Here is a 20314-nt window from a genome sequence, read left to right as displayed (position 1 = left end):
ACAGCTAAAGACATCAAAGACCTCTGGTATCTAAAGACATTCAACCACAATCATTATTATAGGATGCCAAAAAGATAAAAAAAAAAAAGAATTTGTTGGGTTATATAACACCTCAAGCAGGAACAGCTATAGCTAACAGTAGTATTGAAATTGTAAAGACAAATCAGCTCTTTACACTCAGATTCATAAGATAAAAAAAAAGGTAATAACACTTACCCTGACATGAGTTGTTGCGGCTCACAGGACTGTCTTTATTGGAGGTATTAAATCCACTCCAGCATGAACACATGTGACTCCCAATGATGTTAATACAATCTGAATACTGACCACACACTGACACTGCATCTTTACATTCATTGATGTCTGAAAACAAGATTCAGAAGATGTTGCATAAATGTTACAATTAAAGGTTTCCAAATAATATGTAGTTTCAACCAAATAAATGAATACTGGTCATGTTAATACAATTACAATCAGTACATTCGTGATCTCAAGTGATTTCTCACCTCTCTGGCAAAGTGACCCCTCTGAAGGAAGAGCTTGAATACATCCACAAGTGCCTCCCACAATGCTATCACACACCTGATAGGCCCTGCAGGTGTCACTGGGCCAAACATGATTCTGCTCACAGTTGCACTTATATTCTGTTCCATTTAACCCACACACTGAAAAAGAATGGGATTCATTTATTTGTGTTCAAACTGTCAGTTTCTCCTAATTCTGAACTAATCTTAGCGCGTGACATGATGAAATATTCTGATCTCACCAGTAGTCATGTCGATATCTGTGATATTAATGCTGTTTCTCAGAGTCAAAGGCAGGTTGATATTTCTGACGATATTCCGTAAGTAGTGCACCAGGAACGAGTCAAAGAATCTCACATCAATGTCAATCACGTAGTTAGAAGGTAGAACTGAAAGAACGAACAGAAGCAGGTTTAGCAAAACATTCAGTATGATTATATCCTCATAATGATAAAAATTTAGGTATTTTATAGAATTGTCTTCAATGAATGAGCTTTATATTAAAAGAACATTACTGTGTTGTAAATACTTTAATGACAAAACTCAATATACTGTAATAGAGCATGTAACAAAAAAAAAAACAGCATATGATCGGTCTGTCAAGCCCAGCAGTAAAATCAATGGAAAACAGATTAAAACAATTAAATCGAGAAAACTGATGTCGTCACAGAATGATGTTAGTGTCTCACCTTGGCAGAACTGTCCGTCGATTGGAAGAACATTGATACATGTACATGAACCATCAGTGATGACATCACAGGCCTCGTATGAGTGACACGTGTCATTCGGCCAAACAAACAGACCCTCACACTTACACTGATACTGAGTTTCATTCAGAGAACACACTGAAAAACAGAGGAAGAGAAAAACAAATCCAAATCTCATAATTTCTGGCAGTATTAATGATGTATACATTTTCTCTTAGCTATACATTACAACGCAGAGCCTGAGATCATACCAGTAGTTATGTTGATTTCTGTAATGTTAGTGCTGTCACTGATTGTGTAGGGCAAACTGAAAAACATCAGAAGGTTCCTCAGCTGATCAGTGATGCTACTGTCCATGCTATTGATCTGGATTTCAATCAGATACTCAGTCAAAGGTAGAGTCACTGTAGAAAGAGTGGAGAAAAAACATCCAGAAATGATGCCTATGCCTTTTACCAGCAAAATAAACATAACCCAGGTTCACAGAAGGAAATTATGAATGGATTGTGATGTTTCAGTCTGTAAGACTTAATAGAACAGTTATTTTAACCACTCCAGTATCAATTTAACCAGCTTCAGTCATAGATGAAAGATGAAAGATAGCATACAGCAATTCATATGGCAGATGATTATGGTATTTAAATATTTATGTTCAATTTTTTTTTATTTTAAAATGATGAAATGTATCTTCTACATGCTCACCATTGCATGGGTTACTGGTGCTGACTGGTTCACTGCTATTTGTTACAGTAAATCCACTCAAGCAGGAACAGTTGTAACCCCCAATTGAGTTCGTGCAATAAGAGTTTGGACCACAGACCTCCAATGTATTAAGACATTCATGCACATCTTTATTAAGAAGATATAAAAATATGCATATTGTTACTATTAGGAACACTCAAGTATGGAAGTCACAATAAGTTGAATCTAGTTTTTCTTACTCTTTGGCTGCTAAAATTTTAACTGGAGGATGAAAAAATTATGTAGGCAACAGGAAGAAATTTCTTTTGTTTCTTATTAATAGTTGGTTTTGCAATACATTGTGTTCAATATGATGAGATGGCAAAAAAATACAAAAGTAAAATGCATATCAAAAATAAGCTGGGTTATTTAAGAAAATGATTGTATTTACAATATAATATGATTGTAGGATTTACCTGTACATGTGTTATCGTTGCTGATGGGGAAACTTGAAACTGTTGCAGTGAATCCATCCAGACATGAGCAATTGTAACTTCCCAGCTGATTTGTGCAGATGGAATTTGGACCACATACAGATGGACTGAACAGACATTCATCTATATCTAATAAAAAAAAATTATAGAAATAAAAACAACAAATATTAGATTTTACAGTTTTAAATTAGGAAGACAGCTAAAGACATCAAAGACCTCTGGTATCTAAAGACATTCAACCACAATCATTATTATAGGATGCCAAAAAGATAAAAAAAAAAAAAGAATTTGTTGGGTTATATAACACCTCAAGCAGGAACAGCTATAGCTAACAGTAGTATTGAAATTGTAAAGACAAATCAGCTCTTTACACTCAGATTCATAAGATAAAAAAAAAGGTAATAACACTTACCCTGACATGAGTTGTTGCGGCTCACAGGACTGTCTTTATTGGAGGTATTAAATCCACTCCAGCATGAACACATGTGACTCCCAATGATGTTAATACAATCTGAATACTGACCACACACTGACACTGCATCTTTACATTCATTGATGTCTGAAAACAAGATTCAGAAGATGTTGCATAAATGTTACAATTAAAGGTTTCCAAATAATATGTAGTTTCAACCAAATAAATGAATACTGGTCATGTTAATACAATTACAATCAGTACATTCGTGATCTCAAGTGATTTCTCACCTCTCTGGCAAAGTGACCCCTCTGAAGGAAGAGCTTGAATACATCCACAAGTGCCTCCCACAATGCTATCACACACCTGATAGGCCCTGCAGGTGTCACTGGGCCAAACATGATTCTGCTCACAGTTGCACTCATATTCTGTTCCATTTAACCCACACACTGAAAAAGAATGGGATTCATTTATTTGTGTTCAAACTGTCAGTTTCTCCTAATTCTGAACTAATCTTAGCGCGTGACATGATGAAATATTCTGATCTCACCAGTAGTCATGTCGATATCTGTGATATTAATGCTGTTTCTCAGAGTCAAAGGCAGGTTGATATTTCTGACGATATTCCGTAAGTAGTCCACCAGGAACGAGTCAAAGAATCTCACATCAATGTCAATCACGTAGTTAGAAGGTAGAACTGAAAGAATGAACAGAAGCAGGTTTAGCAAAACATTCAGTATGATTATATCCTCATAATGATAAAAATTTAGATATTTTATAGAATTGTCTTCAATGAATGAGCTTTATATTAAAAGAACATTACTGTGTTGTAAATACTTTAATGACAAAACTCAATATACTGTAATAGAGCATGTAACAAAAAAAAAAACAGCATATGATCGGTCTGTCAAGCCCAGCAGTAAAATCAATGGAAAACAGATTAAAACAATTAAATCGAGAAAACTGATGTCGTCACAGAATGATGTCAGTGTCTCACCTTGGCAGAACTGTCCGTCGATTGGAAGAACATTGATACATGTACATGAACCATCAGTGATGACATCACAGGCCTCGTATGAGTGACACGTGTCATTCGGCCAAACAAACAGACCCTCACACTTACACTGATATTGAGTTTCATTCAGAGAACACACTGAAAAACAGAGGAAGGGAAAAACAAATCCAAATCTCATAATTTCTGGCAGTATTAATGATGTATACATTTTCTCTTAGCTATACATTACAACGCAGAGCCTGAGATCATACCAGTAGTTATGTTGATTTCTGTAATGTTAGTGCTGTCACTGATTGTGTAGGGCAAACTGAAAAACATCAGAAGGTTCCTCAGCTGATCAGTGATGCTACTGTCCATGCTATTGATCTGGATTTCAATCAGATACTCAGTCAAAGGGAGAGTCACTGTAGAAAAAGAGTGGAGAAAAACATCCAGAAATGATGCCTATGCCTTTTACCAGCAAAATAAACATAACCCAGGTTCACAGAAGGAAATTATGAATGGATTGTGATGTTTCAGTCTGTAAGATTTAATAGAACAGTTATTTTAACCACTCCAGTATCAATTTAACCAGCTTCGGTCATAGATAAAAGATGAAAGATAGCATACACCAATTCATATGGCAGATGATTCTGGTATTTAAAAATTCCTGTTCAATTTTTTTTATTTTAAAATGATGAAATGTATCTTCTACATGCTCACCATTGCATGGGTTACTGGTGCTGACTGGTTCACTGCTATTTGTTACAGTAAATCCACTCAAGCAGGAACAGTTGTAACCCCCAATTGAGTTCGTGCAATAAGAGTTTGGACCACAGACCTCCAATGTATTAAGACATTCATGCACATCTTTATTAAGAAGATATAAAAATATGCATATTGTTACTATTAGGAACACTCAAGTATGGAAGTCACCATAAGTTGAATCTAGTTTTTCTTACTCTTTGGCTGCTAAATTTTTATTGGAGGATGAAAAAAATTATGTAGACAGCAGGAAGAAACTTTTTTTGTTTCTTATTAATAGTTGGTTTTGCAATACATTGTGTTCAATATGATGAGATGGCAAAAAATACAAAAGTAAAATGCATATAAAACACAAGCTGGGTTATTTAAGAAAATGATTGTATTTACAATATAATATGATTGTAGGATTTACCTGTACATGTGTTATCGTTGCTGATGGGGAAACTTGAAACTGTTGCAGTGAATCCATCCAGACATGAGCAATTGTAACTTCCCAGCTGATTTGTGCAGATGGAATTTGGACCACATACAGATGGACTGAACAGACATTCATCTATATCTAATAAAAAACAAAACAAAACAAAAAACAAATATTAGATTTTACAGTTTTAAATTAGGAAAACACCTAAAGACATCAAAGACCTCTGGTATCTAAAGACATTCAACCACAATCATTATTATAGGATGCCAAAAAGATTAAAAAAAAAAGAAATTGTTGGGTTATATAACACCTCAAGCAGGAACAGCTATAGCTAACAATAGTATTGAAATTGTAAAGACAAATCAGCTCTTTACACTCAGATTCATAAGATAAAAAAAAGTTAATAACACTTACCCTGACATGAGTTGTTGCGGCTCACAGGACTGTCTTTATTGGAGGTATTAAATCCACTCCAGCATGAACACATATGACTCCCAATGATGTTAATACAATCTGAATACTGACCACACACTGACACTGCATCTTTACATTCATTGATGTCTGAAAACAAGATTGAGAAGATGTTGCATAAATGTTACAATTAAATGTTTCCAAATAATATGTAGTTTCAACCAAATAAATGAATACTGGTCATGTTAATACAATTACAATCAGTACATTCGTGATCTCAAGTGATTTCTCACCTCTCTGGCAAAGTGACCCCTCTGAAGGAAGAGCTTGAATACATCCACAAGTGCCTCCCACAATGCTATCACACACCTGATAGGCCCTGCAGGTGTCACTGGGCCAAACATGATTCTGCTCACAGTTGCACTCATATTCTGTTCCATTTAACCCACACACTGAAAAAGAATGGATTCATTTATTTGTGTTCAAACTGTCAGTTTCTCCTAATTCTGAATTAATCTTAACGTGTGACATGATGAAATATTCTGATCTCACCAGTAGTCATGTCGATATCTGTGATATTAATGCTATTTCTCAGAGTCAAAGGCAGGTTGATATTTCTGACGATATTCCGTAAGTAGTGCACCAGGAACGAGTCAAAGAATCTCACATCAATGTCAATCACGTAGTTAGAAGGTAGAACTGAAAGAACAAACAGAAACAGGTTTAGCAGAACATTCAGTATGATCCGCATAATGACAAAATTGTAGGTATCTTATATAACTGTCTTCAAAGACTGAGCTTTATATTAAAAGAACATTACTGTGTTGTAAATACTTTAATGACAAAACTCAATATACTGTAATAGAGCATGTAACAAAAAAAAAAAAAAAACCTGCATATGATCGGTCTGTCAAACCCAGCAGTAAAATCAAAGGAAAACAGATTAAAACAATTAAATCGAGAAAACTGATGTTGTCACAGAATGATGTCAGTGTCTCACCTTGGCAGAACTGTCCGTCGATTGGAAGAACATTGATACATGTACATGAACCATCAGTGATGTCATCACAGGCCTCGTATGAGTGACACGTGTCATTCGGCCAAACAAACAGACCCTCACACTTACACTGATACTGAGTTTCATTCAGAGAACACACTGAAAAACAGAGGAAGAGAAAAACAAATCCAAATCTCATAATTTCTGGCATTATTAATGATGTATACATTTTCTCTTAGCTATACATTACAACGCAGAGCCTGAGATCATACCAGTAGTTATGTTGATTTCTGTAATGTTAGTGCTGTCACTGATTGTGTAGGGCAAACTGAAAAACATCAGAAGGTTCCTCAGCTGATCAGTGATGCTACTGTCCATGCTATTGATCTGGATTTCAATCAGATACTCAGTCAAAGGGAGAGTCACTGTAGAAAAAGTGGAAAAAACATCCAGAAATGACGACTATGCCTCTATACCAGCAAAGTAAAAATAATCCAGGTTCATAGAAGGAAATTATGCTTCAGTCAGTATCTGAAGCATACTGCAATTCATATTGATTTCAACAGATGAATACAATATTTTAATACTTCTATTATTTTTTTTTAAATATGATGAAATATATCTTCTACATGCTCACCATTGCATGGGTTACTGGTGCTGACTGGTTCACTGCTATTTGTTACAGTAAATCCACTCAAGCAGGAACAGTTGTAACCCCCAATTGAGTTCGTGCAATAAGAGTTTGGACCACAGACCTCCAATGTATTAAGACATTCATGCACATCTTTATTAAGAAGATATAAAAATATGCATATGGTTACTATTAGGAACACTCATATGGAAGCATATGGGTAGCATTATTCAATTTGGGATGTAATATGCAAAATGACAATGCAATATGTAAAATGGCAATGCATTTCTGTACATACATTTCCATTTTCCAATACATTTGTGCAACGTTTGGTGCAAAATGAAAATGAAAATTAAATTACATAATTTTTATTTGCCATTTCCTACACCAGTTTTAATATGTAAAATGAATATTAATTTTAACGCTTTATAAGTTGCAAAATTAAAATTAAAATGTATTACAGAAATGATTAGATATGTCTAACATGTTCAAGCAAAAACTGTGGCAAAATGATCATTTAAATGCTATTTTTCTTAAATGCATTAACACTCACAGTCAAGACACTTACGATTGCATTTTCAATCAATGACCCGCAATGAATGTAGCAAAATTCAATGTGCACATTGAAAATGCATTCCGAGCCGATCACGTGTCCCCGCCCTCGCGCCACGTCAATCACTGCGTGAACAAGGCGGGGCTTACAGAAGGTCAGAGACTCAAATCTCAAGAAGAGGATTCAATCAAGTGAGAGAACATGGACAAGACAGTTGGTCCGTGTATGTTTTGATGATTTCGGTTTATGGCTTCAATATTTCATTCGCACTTGTGGGCGGAGCTGAAACGCTGCTTTCATCTGATTGGTCAAATCTCTCCGCTTTCAGCTTGGTCTTTTTATTCTTTCAGGCAGAATAAGAGTCAGTTCGAGTGAAGCACTGTAATGTCTGAAACCACCGCTCACTGTTAATTAGCATAATATTTGAATCAGATGTAGCTGGGCACATACTTTGTGCTGCTGAGACCTGCAAATTATTTCTAGGTTGTAGTATTGTATGAATATTGTCCCACTGATAAATACAGTGCAAATAGTTCTCTCTCTTTGGATAAAAGTGAAGTGGAAATAAAAATCAATAATAGACTGAACAGTTCCATGTCTGTAACATTTACCACTCTCATCTTTTAAGTCATAAGTGTGTGTGTGAAATTAATAAATAATTGTAAAAATGAATATAGTTACATTTCTAAATAAAAATAGTAAAATTAGCTCTATGCTGCTCAGTGCTCCTGTAGCCTACCCCAGAGCGCCCTCTCGCGGCTGTAGACGGTAATGTTTTCTCTTGGTCCTGAATAAATGCGATTTATAATCCAGAGCAATTTATATATGTTTTTTTCCTCGTCATGGCGTATTTTTGGACTGATGCAACTTACAGTTAACATACAGTTAACATTATTATTATTATTTATTATGAGAGTAATTGACACAGACTAGAACTTAAATGTTTCACCCAATTCAGCTCATATCTTTAGACTCGTCTGACTCGTGTTGCTTGTATAACTGGCCAGACTTACCTTCCCAAAAAATCCTATTTCATTTTATTTCATAAATGTAACTATATTTATCTATATTTAACTATATTCTGTTATCCAAGGAGGCAGAACTATTTGCACTGTATTTATTAGTGGGACAAATTAATATTCATACAATAATTTAATGGGGTCTCTTGCAGGTCTCAGCAGCACAAATTATGTGCCCAGCTACATTTGATTCAAATATTACGCTAATTAACAGTGAGCGGTGGTTTCAGACATTACAGTGCTTCACTCGAACTGACTCTTATTCTGCCTGAAAGAATAAAAAGACCAAGCTGAAAGCGGAGAGATTCGACCAATCAGAAGAAAGCAGCGTTTCAGCTCCGCCCACAAGTGCGAATGAAATATTGAAGCCATAAACCGAAATCATCAAAACATACACGGACCAACTGTCTTGTCCATGTTCTCTCACTTGATTGAATCCTCTTCTTGAGATTTGAGTCTCTGACCTTCTGTAAGCCCCGCCTTGTTCACGCAGTGATTGACAGGGCGCGAGGGCGGGGACACGTGATCGGCTCGGAATGCATTTTCAATGTGCACATTGAATTTTGCTACATTCATTGCGGGACATTGAATGAAAATGCGATCGTAAGTGTCTTGACTGTGAGTGTTAATGCATTTAAGAAAAATAGCATTTAAATGATCATTTTGCCACAGTTTTTGCTTGAACATGTTAGACATATCTAATCATTTCTGTAATACATTTTAATTTTAATTTTGCAACTTATAAAGCGTTAAAATTAATATTCATTTTACATATTAAAACTGGTGTAGGAAATGGCAAATGAAAATTATGTAATTTCATTTTCATTTTCATTTTGCACCAAACGTTGCACAGATGTATTGAAAAATGTAAATGTAAAAACAGAAATGCATTGCCATTTTACATATTGCATTGTCATTTTGCATATTACATCCCAAATTGAATAATGCTACCCATATGCTTCCATACACTCAAGTATGGAAGTCACCATAAGTTGAATCTAGTTTTTCTTACTCTTTGGCTGCTAAAATTTAAAACGGAGGATTTTTGTACTGTTTAATTGTTGATTTTTCAATAAATTGTGTGAAATATAATGTGATGGGGAAAAATGCACAAGCAAACTACATGTATAAATAAGCAGGGACTTTTTATTTAAGAAAATGATTGTATTTACAATATAAATGATTGTAGGATTTACCTGTACATGTGTTATCGTTGCTGATGGGGAAACTTGAAACTGTTGCAGTGAATCCATCCAGACATGAGCAATTGTAACTTCCCAGCTGATTTGTGCAGATTGAATTTGGACCACATACAGATGGACTGAACAGACATTCATTGATATCTATGAAAAAAATATCTTTAAATGAAACAATCTGCAAAGTTGTTAATCAAAACAGTGCATGATAAATAAAAATATTGTCCCTCAAAAGAGAGAGTCGTTCCGAATCTGAATCGCATTATTTTCAAATATTTTGCCTGTTACCATAGATAGACAGTAAAAGAAATGGACACAGCGACCCCATTGGATTCAATGGAGAGAAGTGAAGTCAATTAAAAGCACGAACTTCCTGGGGGGTCGAGCGAACTGCGCAGACTCAAACTGAGCTTGATGACGTAGATGTCACGTGAGCAACCGAACCTTGCAGAGAAGGCGAGCGTGAAAAGGAGCAAATTTGGGTAAATATTCTGATTAATTATTTTGTCATTTTGCATAGTATTTAAAATTAATCATCCCCCCGATTGCCTCATAGACAATACAAGATTGCTTGCGAGCTTCTTCAAAAAAAAAAACATTTGGTGCTAAAATGTGATGTACACGTAGTGCAGTTTTAGCTTTCCAGGTACGTTAAAGCACAATATTACTGTCTTACTGAAGTAGAATTCATAATTAACTGTGTGAACCCACTATTTTCTAAGAATGTGTTGATTATGCCAGCCGACCAATCATAGCAGATTACAATTATGGAAGGGAGGGGCTTGCTCCGAAGTTGCTTTGAACGAATCGTTTCGAAATCATTGGCAAATGATTCTTAATTCAATCTGTTGTAGTGGACTCCAACACGAAATTAGGACATTTTAAAATAATATATGAAATGCTATTTTTATTTTATGGTTTTAAATTAGGCAAATATCTAAAGACATCCAACAACAATAATTATTCCAAAAAGGCGAAAAGACAAAAAAAAAATGTTGGTGATATTACACCACAAGCAGGAACAACAACAGCTCACAATAATATTCAATACACATCAGCTTTGTACATTCTGGTTCATAAGATAATAATCCCCCCCCCCCCCCCCCCCCCAAAATGAATAACACTTACCCTGACATGAGTTGTTGCGGTTCACAGGACTGTCTTTATTGAAGGTATTAAATCCACTCCAGCATGAACACATGTGACTCCCAATGATGTTAATACAATCTGAGTACTGACCACACACTGACACTGCATCTTTACATTCATTGATGTCTGTGGGAAAAAAGAGCGATATATTATTATATTAATGTTAAATTATTATTTTTTTTATTTAAAGGTTTTCAAAACCACAAGTTTGGTCAAAGTGCGTCAGATTTCTAGGCTGTACCGGTTTTGTCCACTAGGGGGAGACGTACTGACTTTTCTAATCAGTTCATGTAGCTTTGTTTGGCTTTCGCTTTTTGCCCTCATGCAACACTTAATAAGACACTTAAAATATCAAAGATACTTACAACTATATCTTGAATAAAACTATTTTAAGCCTAATCAGAAGATAACGTTGTTCTGTTTCGCAAGAATCAGTTCAACTCAGCATTTTCAAAACGATACGCTAATGATGTCATAAATTCTGCATACTCGTTTGATTGACAGCTCAAATAGAATAAAACATGGAACTGCATAGAGTATGATAAACGATAACATAATAATTGGAATTTAAAATGAACAATTAATTCATTGACAGTGAATCAAGTATGTGAACATGAATTAAATTCAATACTTAATTTTTTGCTTGCAGTGTTTCAACAATATGATTTCTCACCTCTCTGGCAAAGTGGCCCCTCTGAAGGAAGAGCTTGAATACATCCACAATTGCCTCCCACAATGCTATCACACACCTGATAGGCCCTGCAGGTGTCACTGGGCCAAACATGATTCTGCTCACAGTTGCACTCATATTCTGTTCCATTTAACCCACACACTATAACAAAAAGCAGACTTTTAGGCTAACGTATATTCAAAGAATCAATAGAAGTCACTTAAATTACTCATATTATGCGGAAAATAAAGAAAGTATTTTTGAAACATTACATCTGTTTGTAAAAATTTATTATAGGAGCAACTTTGTGTTTATCTGCATGTTAATACAAAGAAGGCAGAGTACACTTCTTGTGTGACCAAGACCCCAAAATTGATGACTGAATGAAATCTTACAACTTAGAAGATAAGCAATATGGAATAAATAATAAAAAAACAAAGCAATATTACATACAACAAAGTATGGTGACCCATCCCTTATGAAACAAAAATATATTGCAGTATATTGGAAAATATCATGCAATATATTAGGCATATATTCTTATATATATATTTATTTTTTCCAATATATTGCAATATATTGAAAGCGGCAATCATTTGTATATTTTGCAATATATTATAAAATATATGTATCATCAATATATTATTAAATATATTCAAATATATAAAATATTAGAATATAAAAAGGGAAAATAATATACTGTATTACAATATATCACAATATATTTTAAGAAATATATTGGTAAATATATTTTCCTTGCGTAAGGGATACTCAGAATTTGTGTTCTGCATTTAACCCATCCAAAGTACACACACACAGCAGTGTGCACACACACACAGCAGTGAACACACACATGCACAGTGGCAGCCATTTATGCTGCAGCACCTGGGGAGCAATTGGGGGTTTGGTGCCTTGCTCAAGGGCACCTCGGTTGTGGTATTGCCGGCCCACTTGGCCATGACTTCCCCCAAAATGTGATGATAATCTCATTAAAATTTTTACTCATAACCAAACACGGACACTTTCTGATCTCACCAGTAGTCACGTCGATATCTGTGATATTTATGCTGTTGCTCAAAGTGAGAGGAAGGCTGATGTTTGTGAAGAGATTTCGTAAGTAGCTTATCAGGAACAAGTCAAAGAATCTCACATCAAGGTCAATCACGTAGTCAGAAGGTTGCACTGCAAGAACAAACAGAAGCCGTTCAGGTAAGAACAAAAGTAAAACTATGTACCCTCATAGTTAAAAACAGGTTTTTCTTGGTGCCAATGCCTTTTTCTGGAATGTTGATATGTTGCTGGATTTTTATGAAAGCTCTTACTCTGCAACAGAGATCGGCTGATACTTATTCAGATTATTTTTATATTCAAATGTCCAATTACTGATATGCTGAACCAGTTTCAATTATATGGATTTGACACAAAAACTGAATGATCATCAGACTACAACAGTAAAATGATTAACTCCATTATGACTATTTAAGTTATAATAAAAAGATAACTAATTGTGGTTTCAAGTTCTGCATCTAAATGGTCTGAAATTAATTTTCATATTTGTTTTTGCCGGTTGCTATGCCTAATTGCTCAGTGCTCATTACAACCAATGAGCTTTCAAAAAGAAAGCTAAGAACTTAAAAAATTAATTTGCATGGATTTTTATTTGCATAGAGCACTGGGGTGCTACATATCAAATATAAATTATAAATAATTTATTGGATTTAATGATTTAATGAAGTTGTTATTTTTTATATTTATGAATGTTATCACTTACCTTCTTTTAACTGGCAGAACTGTCCGTCGATTGGAAGAGCATTGATACATGTACATGAACCATCAGTGATGTCATCACAGGCCTCGTATGAGTGACACGTGTCATTCGGCCAAACAAACAGACCCTCACACTTACACTGATACTGAGTTTCATTCAGAGAACACACTGAAAAACAGAATCAACAAAATCATAAACTGTTCATGGTAGTATTTATCCGGTATAAAGTACAACATTACAACGCAGAGCCTGAGATCATACCAGTAGTTATGTTGATTTTTGTAATGTTAGTGCTGTCACTGACTGTGTAGGGCAAACTGAAAAACATCAGACGTTGCCTCAACAGATCAATGATTGCAGGATTCTCTGCATCTATCTGAATTTCAGTTAGATATTCGACAGGAACTGGAGTCAATGTGGAAAGATGAAAAGAGTTAGGAATATTCACTGCTTTTTTCTTTTCTTTCTTTTTTTAATGCAGGAAATAATGTAGTGGTCTTGACACTGAGATTGAAGTAAGTTGTTTTATCTACCTGATGGTTGTTGCCCGCAGTCTGTGTTAAATTCCAGGAAAAGGAAGAGAATTTATTAGAACAAATCAGTTCATGTTACAGTCACTGACTGAGAGATCTTCTGTATGATTAAAAACAGGAAATATGTTTTACTTGTTATCTCGCTGACTGTTTGACAGAACTGTCTGTCACTTGGAATATCATTGATGCAGCTGCATGTGTTGTTAGTGATGCCGTCACAGCTCCCATATTCTTTGCATTTTTCACATGGCCAGAGATACTGGTCCTCACATACACACTTGTATCCACTGTCATTGAAATTGCAGACTAAGAAAGGATACAGCACAAATGTAAGCTCATATTTATCAGATCAGCACTAATGTATTTGTGTTCAGAAGGTGGTCATTCTTCACCTGTCGTGATGTCCACATCTAAAACTTCAACCACCTCATCTAATTGAAGTGGAAGGTTGATATTCTGCAGAAATCGCCTCATCTCATCGATCACAGAGATGCTTGTTGATTCCAACTCGATTTCAAACAAGAAGTCTGTGAAGGGCAGTTCTGGGAACAGCATCCACAAGCACATCATCAGCTTCGTATTTTCATTGCATTTGATATTAGAGTTTACATTTACAATACTGCATTTTTTTGTCACAATAAATATGTTTATAATTAATTATGCTAACAATAATGTGTAAATACATGAGAACTAAGGTAAGCATGCGTATCACAAACACTGCGCATTAGTATGTCAATCAGATGTTAAAATATAAGCGAATAATAAAACTTTGCTGTGCAAAACTGGTGACTGTGGTTGCTAGGATTTAACTGCCAACATTTCAAAAATATATTAGAGGAATTTTGATGCCCATTTATATTTTAGTTTTCATCTTTTTCTGTAAGAGCGCCTGCGCCTGCGCTCATTTGTATATTTTATGAGACTGGCTTCTGGTGCATGATCTACTTCCAGCTAAACAGTTTACCATTTACTGCACTTAGTTCTTCTTCTAGTTATTTACCAACAGCAGCTGAAGCAGAAGTCTTGAACATTCATAGAAAATCAGCATTCATTGTGTGCTTTTTGTACGGTGCCCATAGGGTGAAATGTCTGGTTCACTTAGTTTTGTCATGGCCACAACATAATAACTAGTGGGAACATGATAATATGCTGTGGCCACGAGATAATAATTTGAAGGAATGTCATATTAACTTGTGTGAACGTGATATCATGTCTAGATGCTAAGTTGAGGGAATGACATATTTTTCTCTTGGCGACTAGTTTAATGCATAACCAAACCTGCGCATGACCAAAGCAACCTGGGATTAACAAAAATAGATTAGATAGACATTTTTATTAACATTTAAGTATTTAATTTAATATTTGTATATTATTATTATTCTTATTATTATTACATTAAAATAAAATGAAATTATAATATATGTTAAATTTAAACTGCATTCCAGCAAAAAATCCAGTCAGCATAATCAAAGCTTGATTTGTATGTCAAGCAGGCAATTATTTACAAAAGTAATCAGAACATTAAGTAAATAGATTGAAATTAAGGGGGAAAAATTACATAAATTAATATTAAAATATAACCAATAATAATAGGCTAATGATAATTATAATAATATAACAATATTACTGGAAAAAGGTGATCAGTTAATGGACTTAAAAGACTGTAGGATGGAAAAATGTGTTTTATTGTAAGCATATTTAATATTATGCACTTTATGTAACATCGATTCATGGTAAACTTCCTTTGAATGCTGACTTTCGCATGCAATACAGCCCAGTAGCCAATGCCTATGGTTAATATAATAATAAAATAATGTGAGAATTTCTATAATAAATAATATTATAATTTCTTAATTAAAAATAAAATATTAATGAATCCATCTCTGACAATCCTGGGTTGCTATGGTCACGCAGGTTTGTTTATGCATTAAACTCGTCCCTCAACATAAGTTCTTGCGAGGTCACGGCATGATAAGGATGTATTTACCCCGATAAAATGATCTTGTAATATCACGTTCTCATAAGTTATTATGTCATGGCCACAACAAAACTAAGTGAACCGGACATGTCACCTTATAGGCAAGTCCACATTTTTATGTGTCTAAGAGACATGAACAAGTTCTTTGAAAAACATCTATGACCTATGAAACGTCTACCCTTCATGCTATTATGGTTTCACTACTAATTAAAATGTATTAAATAAAGCTTCCACATTTGTCCATGTTGATTAGTTTAAAAACTTGAAGGCCTGGTTTCACAAACGGGTCTTATTTTAAGCCAGGTCTAGGCCTTCATTAAATTAAGATATTTAAACAATTTTTACAAAAAATGTTAAAGGTGTGTATCTTGACCCAGAACAATGACACTGACATATTTTAAGAGATGTCAGAGCAAGATAGTTTCAGTTGAGACAGCTCAAACATGCATTTTAGTCTTGAACTAGCTTAAACATTGTCTGTGAAACGGGGGGGGGGGGGGGAGGGGGGGGGGGGGGGGCAAAGTATTAATTTAAGGTACATTTAGCACAGATAAAGATGTGTGATTAAATTGCGATTATTCACAAGTTTACTCATGATAATCATGCGATAAATTGCGATTATATATTTTAATTGATAGACAGCCCGAAGTTAAAATGACTAATTAAATGTAGGCTTATGCTGGTTACTTAGCAGTGTTTTTTTCTTCATCAATATAGGCTATATTTTTTCACTCTTTTCTCATTACAGAGAAACCACTATATTTCTGACGTTCCAAAAACACCTCCTACTGGCAGAGAATGAATGTGCATTTTCAATAATCCAGTATGCAGTTTTTTTTTCAGTCTAATTCATTAAATATTAAACAGTGAATTTTGCTGAAATACGTAATAAATGGAATAGTTTTAACCCTGTATTGATTGTTTATGTTGCGAAGGATGGTTGCTAATAGTGTTGCAATGATGAACCTTTGGGTGAAACATAGTTGTGCTGTATCAAGCATACAACATTTTGTTGACCAATCAGAATCAAGGACCTGAACTAACCATTTTATAACTGCAAATAAATATACTTTTTACTTTAGCTATGAGTATAAGGTAACTTACAGTTAACAAATTAAAGTGTATTTATTTAATTAGGGTATGTATTTATTTATAGACCCTACTGCAGCTTTTTTAACTTTTTCAATCATTACAAACTTTTCTACAAAGTTTTTTGTGTGTGTGTGTGTGTGTGTGTGCATTTGGTGTTGCCTTGTTTGGTCATCTTTCTTACCACTCTCCAGCACACACATCTCTCCATCACTGGGAACACCATTGATACATCCACATGAGCCAAAACGGATGTCACCACAGGGCACATATGTCTGGCAGTTGTTGTATGACCATGCATATCCATCTTCACAAACGCACTGGTATTCAGACTCATTTGGTTGGCACACTTTTGTAAACACAACACAATATTGACACAACATTTAAGAAAATTAACAAGTAAGAATGACATATTTGAATTCTGAACACCAGTTCAACAGGCTCACCTGTTGTAATGTTTGCAGCAGTAACTTCAGTGCTGTTGTCCAGTTGAAGAGGAAACGTGATGGAGGCCAACGACGCTCTGATCTGTTCAATCACCACAGCTTGAGATGCATTCACCTCAATAACCACAATGAACTCCAACAGCTCCGAATCTTTGGGGAAAAGGATGAGATTTTAAGAAGGCTTAACTGATTGAACTTTTGACAGACAAAATCAGAAAGAAAGAAAAAAAACAATAAAGAATATAATATTAATTCATCTTTATTTATATATCCATAACATTAAACTTTTATTAGGAAAGTGTGTAACTGTGAATCAGACCTGCGCTTCTTGGTATTCTGTGACGCAGTTGCCCATCTATGTAGCTTAACTGAAATTAAAAATACACACACACACACACAAACAAATGTATTTACATATAAACATTAATTATGTGGGTTGTTAATCTATTCATGGTTCCATACCATAAATTTGTGTTATATTTCTATAAATCTAATGATGAACATTTTAAATGTGCTTTCAATGGATACAAAATATTTAATTCTTACTGAAATTAATATATCAGTGGAAAGTTCATCTAAAAAGACAGGAATCTTGTTTTTCATCGTTTGTTTTTCTGTTCCTACAATGTAAATAAACCTTTACCTACCTCTAAATCTATACTTGTTTCTGGAAAATCAAGTGTTTCCACAACACATTCATGGGTCAGCAGGACAGCCATAACAATTCCTATGCAGTACTTTAATATTTGTCCTGTATTTGAGAAAATGAAAGTTTAAACAGACAAGATATGAACAAATAAAATTAAACATTAGTAGCACTTAATCTGGAAATTATAGGTCTTGGAAAAGGAATTCTGTCTTATTCAATGCAAAAAACAACAACAACTAAACTGACAGTGACCATTTTTGAAGGACAAGAAAACCAAATGTGATCCATTTCAGTAAGATGTTGTAAATCAAGCCACCAAATATTTGTCATTATATCATAACTAAAACCATTTCAAGACTCAAGTGTTTTGAGATGAGTACAGTGTCTTCCATTATAGAATTTTTGGGACAAAAGTATTTATATTGAATTAAAGATAATTTGTAGTTTATTATACCTTGACCGGCCATGTTTCTCACTGATGTACGTCCGTGAAAATCACTTCAATCTATTTCTTCAAAACAAAAGGCATTTATATGGCTCATCCAGGCACTTTACATCTGTAAAATTGGAAATTCTGTCATATGCATATCAGAGTTCAATTAATCAACACGATTACATTTTGATTAAAGATGTTTAAAGTCTTTTGTAATGACCTCTCCTCAAAATCATCATACTTTCAAGGTGTTTGTCATAAATTAGCAGAAATTCATAAAAATCTACTTTCCACTGACTCACAAAATACAACACCTTAAAACATCTGAAGCACTATATGTTTAAACAAAGTGTCTATTGTTTTTACAGCAGATATTTACATTTGGGCTGAATCTTTTATGGAAGACCATTGTAACCAATCAGACAGTTTACTGAGGATTATTTAATAATAAATGACAATGACAGAAACTGCAAGCATAAATAATTATAGGTTGCACTCCAGTCAACTGCAATCGCTCACCTGAATTTAGGTCAAGCTCTTGTCGTTTTCAAGCACATACAACTTTAAAACATTCAGCACTGAACAGCACATTTCAATAATAAGGTAAGCATCTCCTTCAATAAATGTAATCCGGATAGGCAGTTTACAGCAGTTTTATGTTTTAAAGAATAAACAGGCTGATTTGTCAGTCTTACCTTGCTTCTGGAAACAACCTTGATGCCGAACTTGTTCCTCAGGGTCTGATTTTTTTTTTTTTTTTTTTTTTTTTGTGTGTCAAATGATCCGCCTACAAAATCTTCCTGGAATTAGCATGCCTTTGTGCAGGTCACCACAATAATGTGCCTGCGTGGGTCACCTGCTAGACAAGTTTGATTTCTCTCTATTACTTCCTTGTTCTATTGAGTGAACACAACAGAGCAGAATTCTCTGGCAGCATTTCAAAAGAAACAGTTTAAGGCATTGTGGGCTTCATTATAAAAAGTAAATTACATATGTAAGGTCTGCGCACTTGGCCTAACGGAGGTATCCAGTGCTGACTGCAGGTTTCTTACGTGTTCAGACTTTTCAGTGCGCAAAGCTCTTTAATTTAAAGTCAATTCTAATCTGACACCATTTTATTATGACCTTGCATTTGGGTTTAAAGGCAAATTGGTTGTTTGTATGTATCTAATCATTACTATTCTGACATTTGATTATTCTATTTATTCTTTAAAATTATTGTACTCGCTCATACTCATTTGGGTGTGTTCATGTTGCTCAAAGATATTGCTTTTGCCCTAAGCATATCTTGCGGGTCACATTCTCGTCAGTCTTGGTTATTAGACAGAGGTAATTGGCTACTACTTTAGACCGCCGCTCCTATGCTTGTTTATTTTAAAAGTATTTAATTAACCCCCATAGATTTGAGTAAATACACACTTGAATAAAGCAACATTATTTTTAGTCAGAGATCACGACCACTACTATAGATATAAGCCGACCAACATCACTTTCCCTGATAGAAGTTTTGGTATGGTCATGCCATGGTTTCCCATGTACACTTAGCTTAGAGTAATACTACGATAAACAGAGGTTAGGCTCATCCTATTTAGGTTGGTCGAACTACATCCAGCTGACCTAAACGGAAATACCCTACAAGCCCTTACAATCTAAGTACACTTGAACTAATACCAAGTGTTAGCCGGATCTCTAAAGATACCATTGGTGTACCCTATGCTCCATCTCAACTGAATTTTAGTCTGTTACTAACCTGACGCAGGAAATGCAGTAACAAGGATACAGCGTAATCTACTG

General features: G+C 34.7%; 1 protein-coding gene across 50 annotated transcripts in view; it reads right to left on the bottom strand.

Moving 5' to 3' along the window:
* Positions 1-19521, bottom strand: part of adgrf6 (adhesion G protein-coupled receptor F6) — a 67038-nt gene extending 47517 nt beyond the window's left edge. For 13 of the 50 annotated variants that reach the window (XM_052587212.1, XM_052587190.1, XM_052587188.1 and 10 more), the window contains exons 1-20: positions 19216-19515; positions 18542-18644; positions 18086-18189; positions 17758-17806; positions 17439-17588; positions 17177-17341; positions 14318-14467; positions 14058-14231; positions 13926-13946; positions 13654-13797; positions 13396-13560; positions 12660-12806; positions 11628-11786; positions 10934-11080; positions 9806-9952; positions 4536-4682; positions 4085-4237; positions 3816-3971; positions 3369-3515; positions 507-665 (exon numbers count right to left, since the gene is read on the bottom strand). In XM_052587212.1, coding sequence (XP_052443172.1) covers positions 507-665; positions 3369-3515; positions 3816-3971; positions 4085-4237; positions 4536-4682; positions 9806-9952; positions 10934-11080; positions 11628-11786; positions 12660-12806; positions 13396-13560; positions 13654-13797; positions 13926-13946; positions 14058-14231; positions 14318-14467; positions 17177-17341; positions 17439-17588; positions 17758-17806; positions 18086-18189; positions 18542-18554 — 2497 coding nt within the window. In that variant the 5' untranslated portion in view covers positions 18555-18644; positions 19216-19515. Of the gene's footprint in view, positions 1-216; positions 364-506; positions 666-766; positions 914-1213; positions 1370-1933; positions 2081-2388; positions 2536-2818; positions 2966-3108; positions 3268-3368; positions 3516-3815; positions 3972-4084; positions 4238-4535; positions 4683-4989; positions 5137-5961; positions 6109-6409; positions 6566-6678; positions 6832-7043; positions 7191-9805; positions 9953-10933; positions 11081-11627; positions 11787-12659; positions 12807-13395; positions 13561-13653; positions 13798-13925; positions 13947-14057; positions 14232-14317; positions 14468-17176; positions 17342-17438; positions 17589-17757; positions 17807-18085; positions 18190-18541; positions 18645-19215 lie in introns of all 50 variants that reach the window. The other 37 variants (XM_052587191.1, XM_052587189.1, XM_052587182.1 and 34 more) reach the window with 23 other exon arrangements.
* Positions 19522-20314: the final 793 nt, after the last annotated feature.

The sequence above is a fragment of the Carassius gibelio genome, chromosome B20 (assembly GCF_023724105.1).
Source record: "Carassius gibelio isolate Cgi1373 ecotype wild population from Czech Republic chromosome B20, carGib1.2-hapl.c, whole genome shotgun sequence".
Lineage (NCBI taxonomy): Eukaryota > Metazoa > Chordata > Actinopteri > Cypriniformes > Cyprinidae > Carassius > Carassius gibelio.
This window is presented reverse-complemented; position numbering and strand designations above follow the sequence as displayed.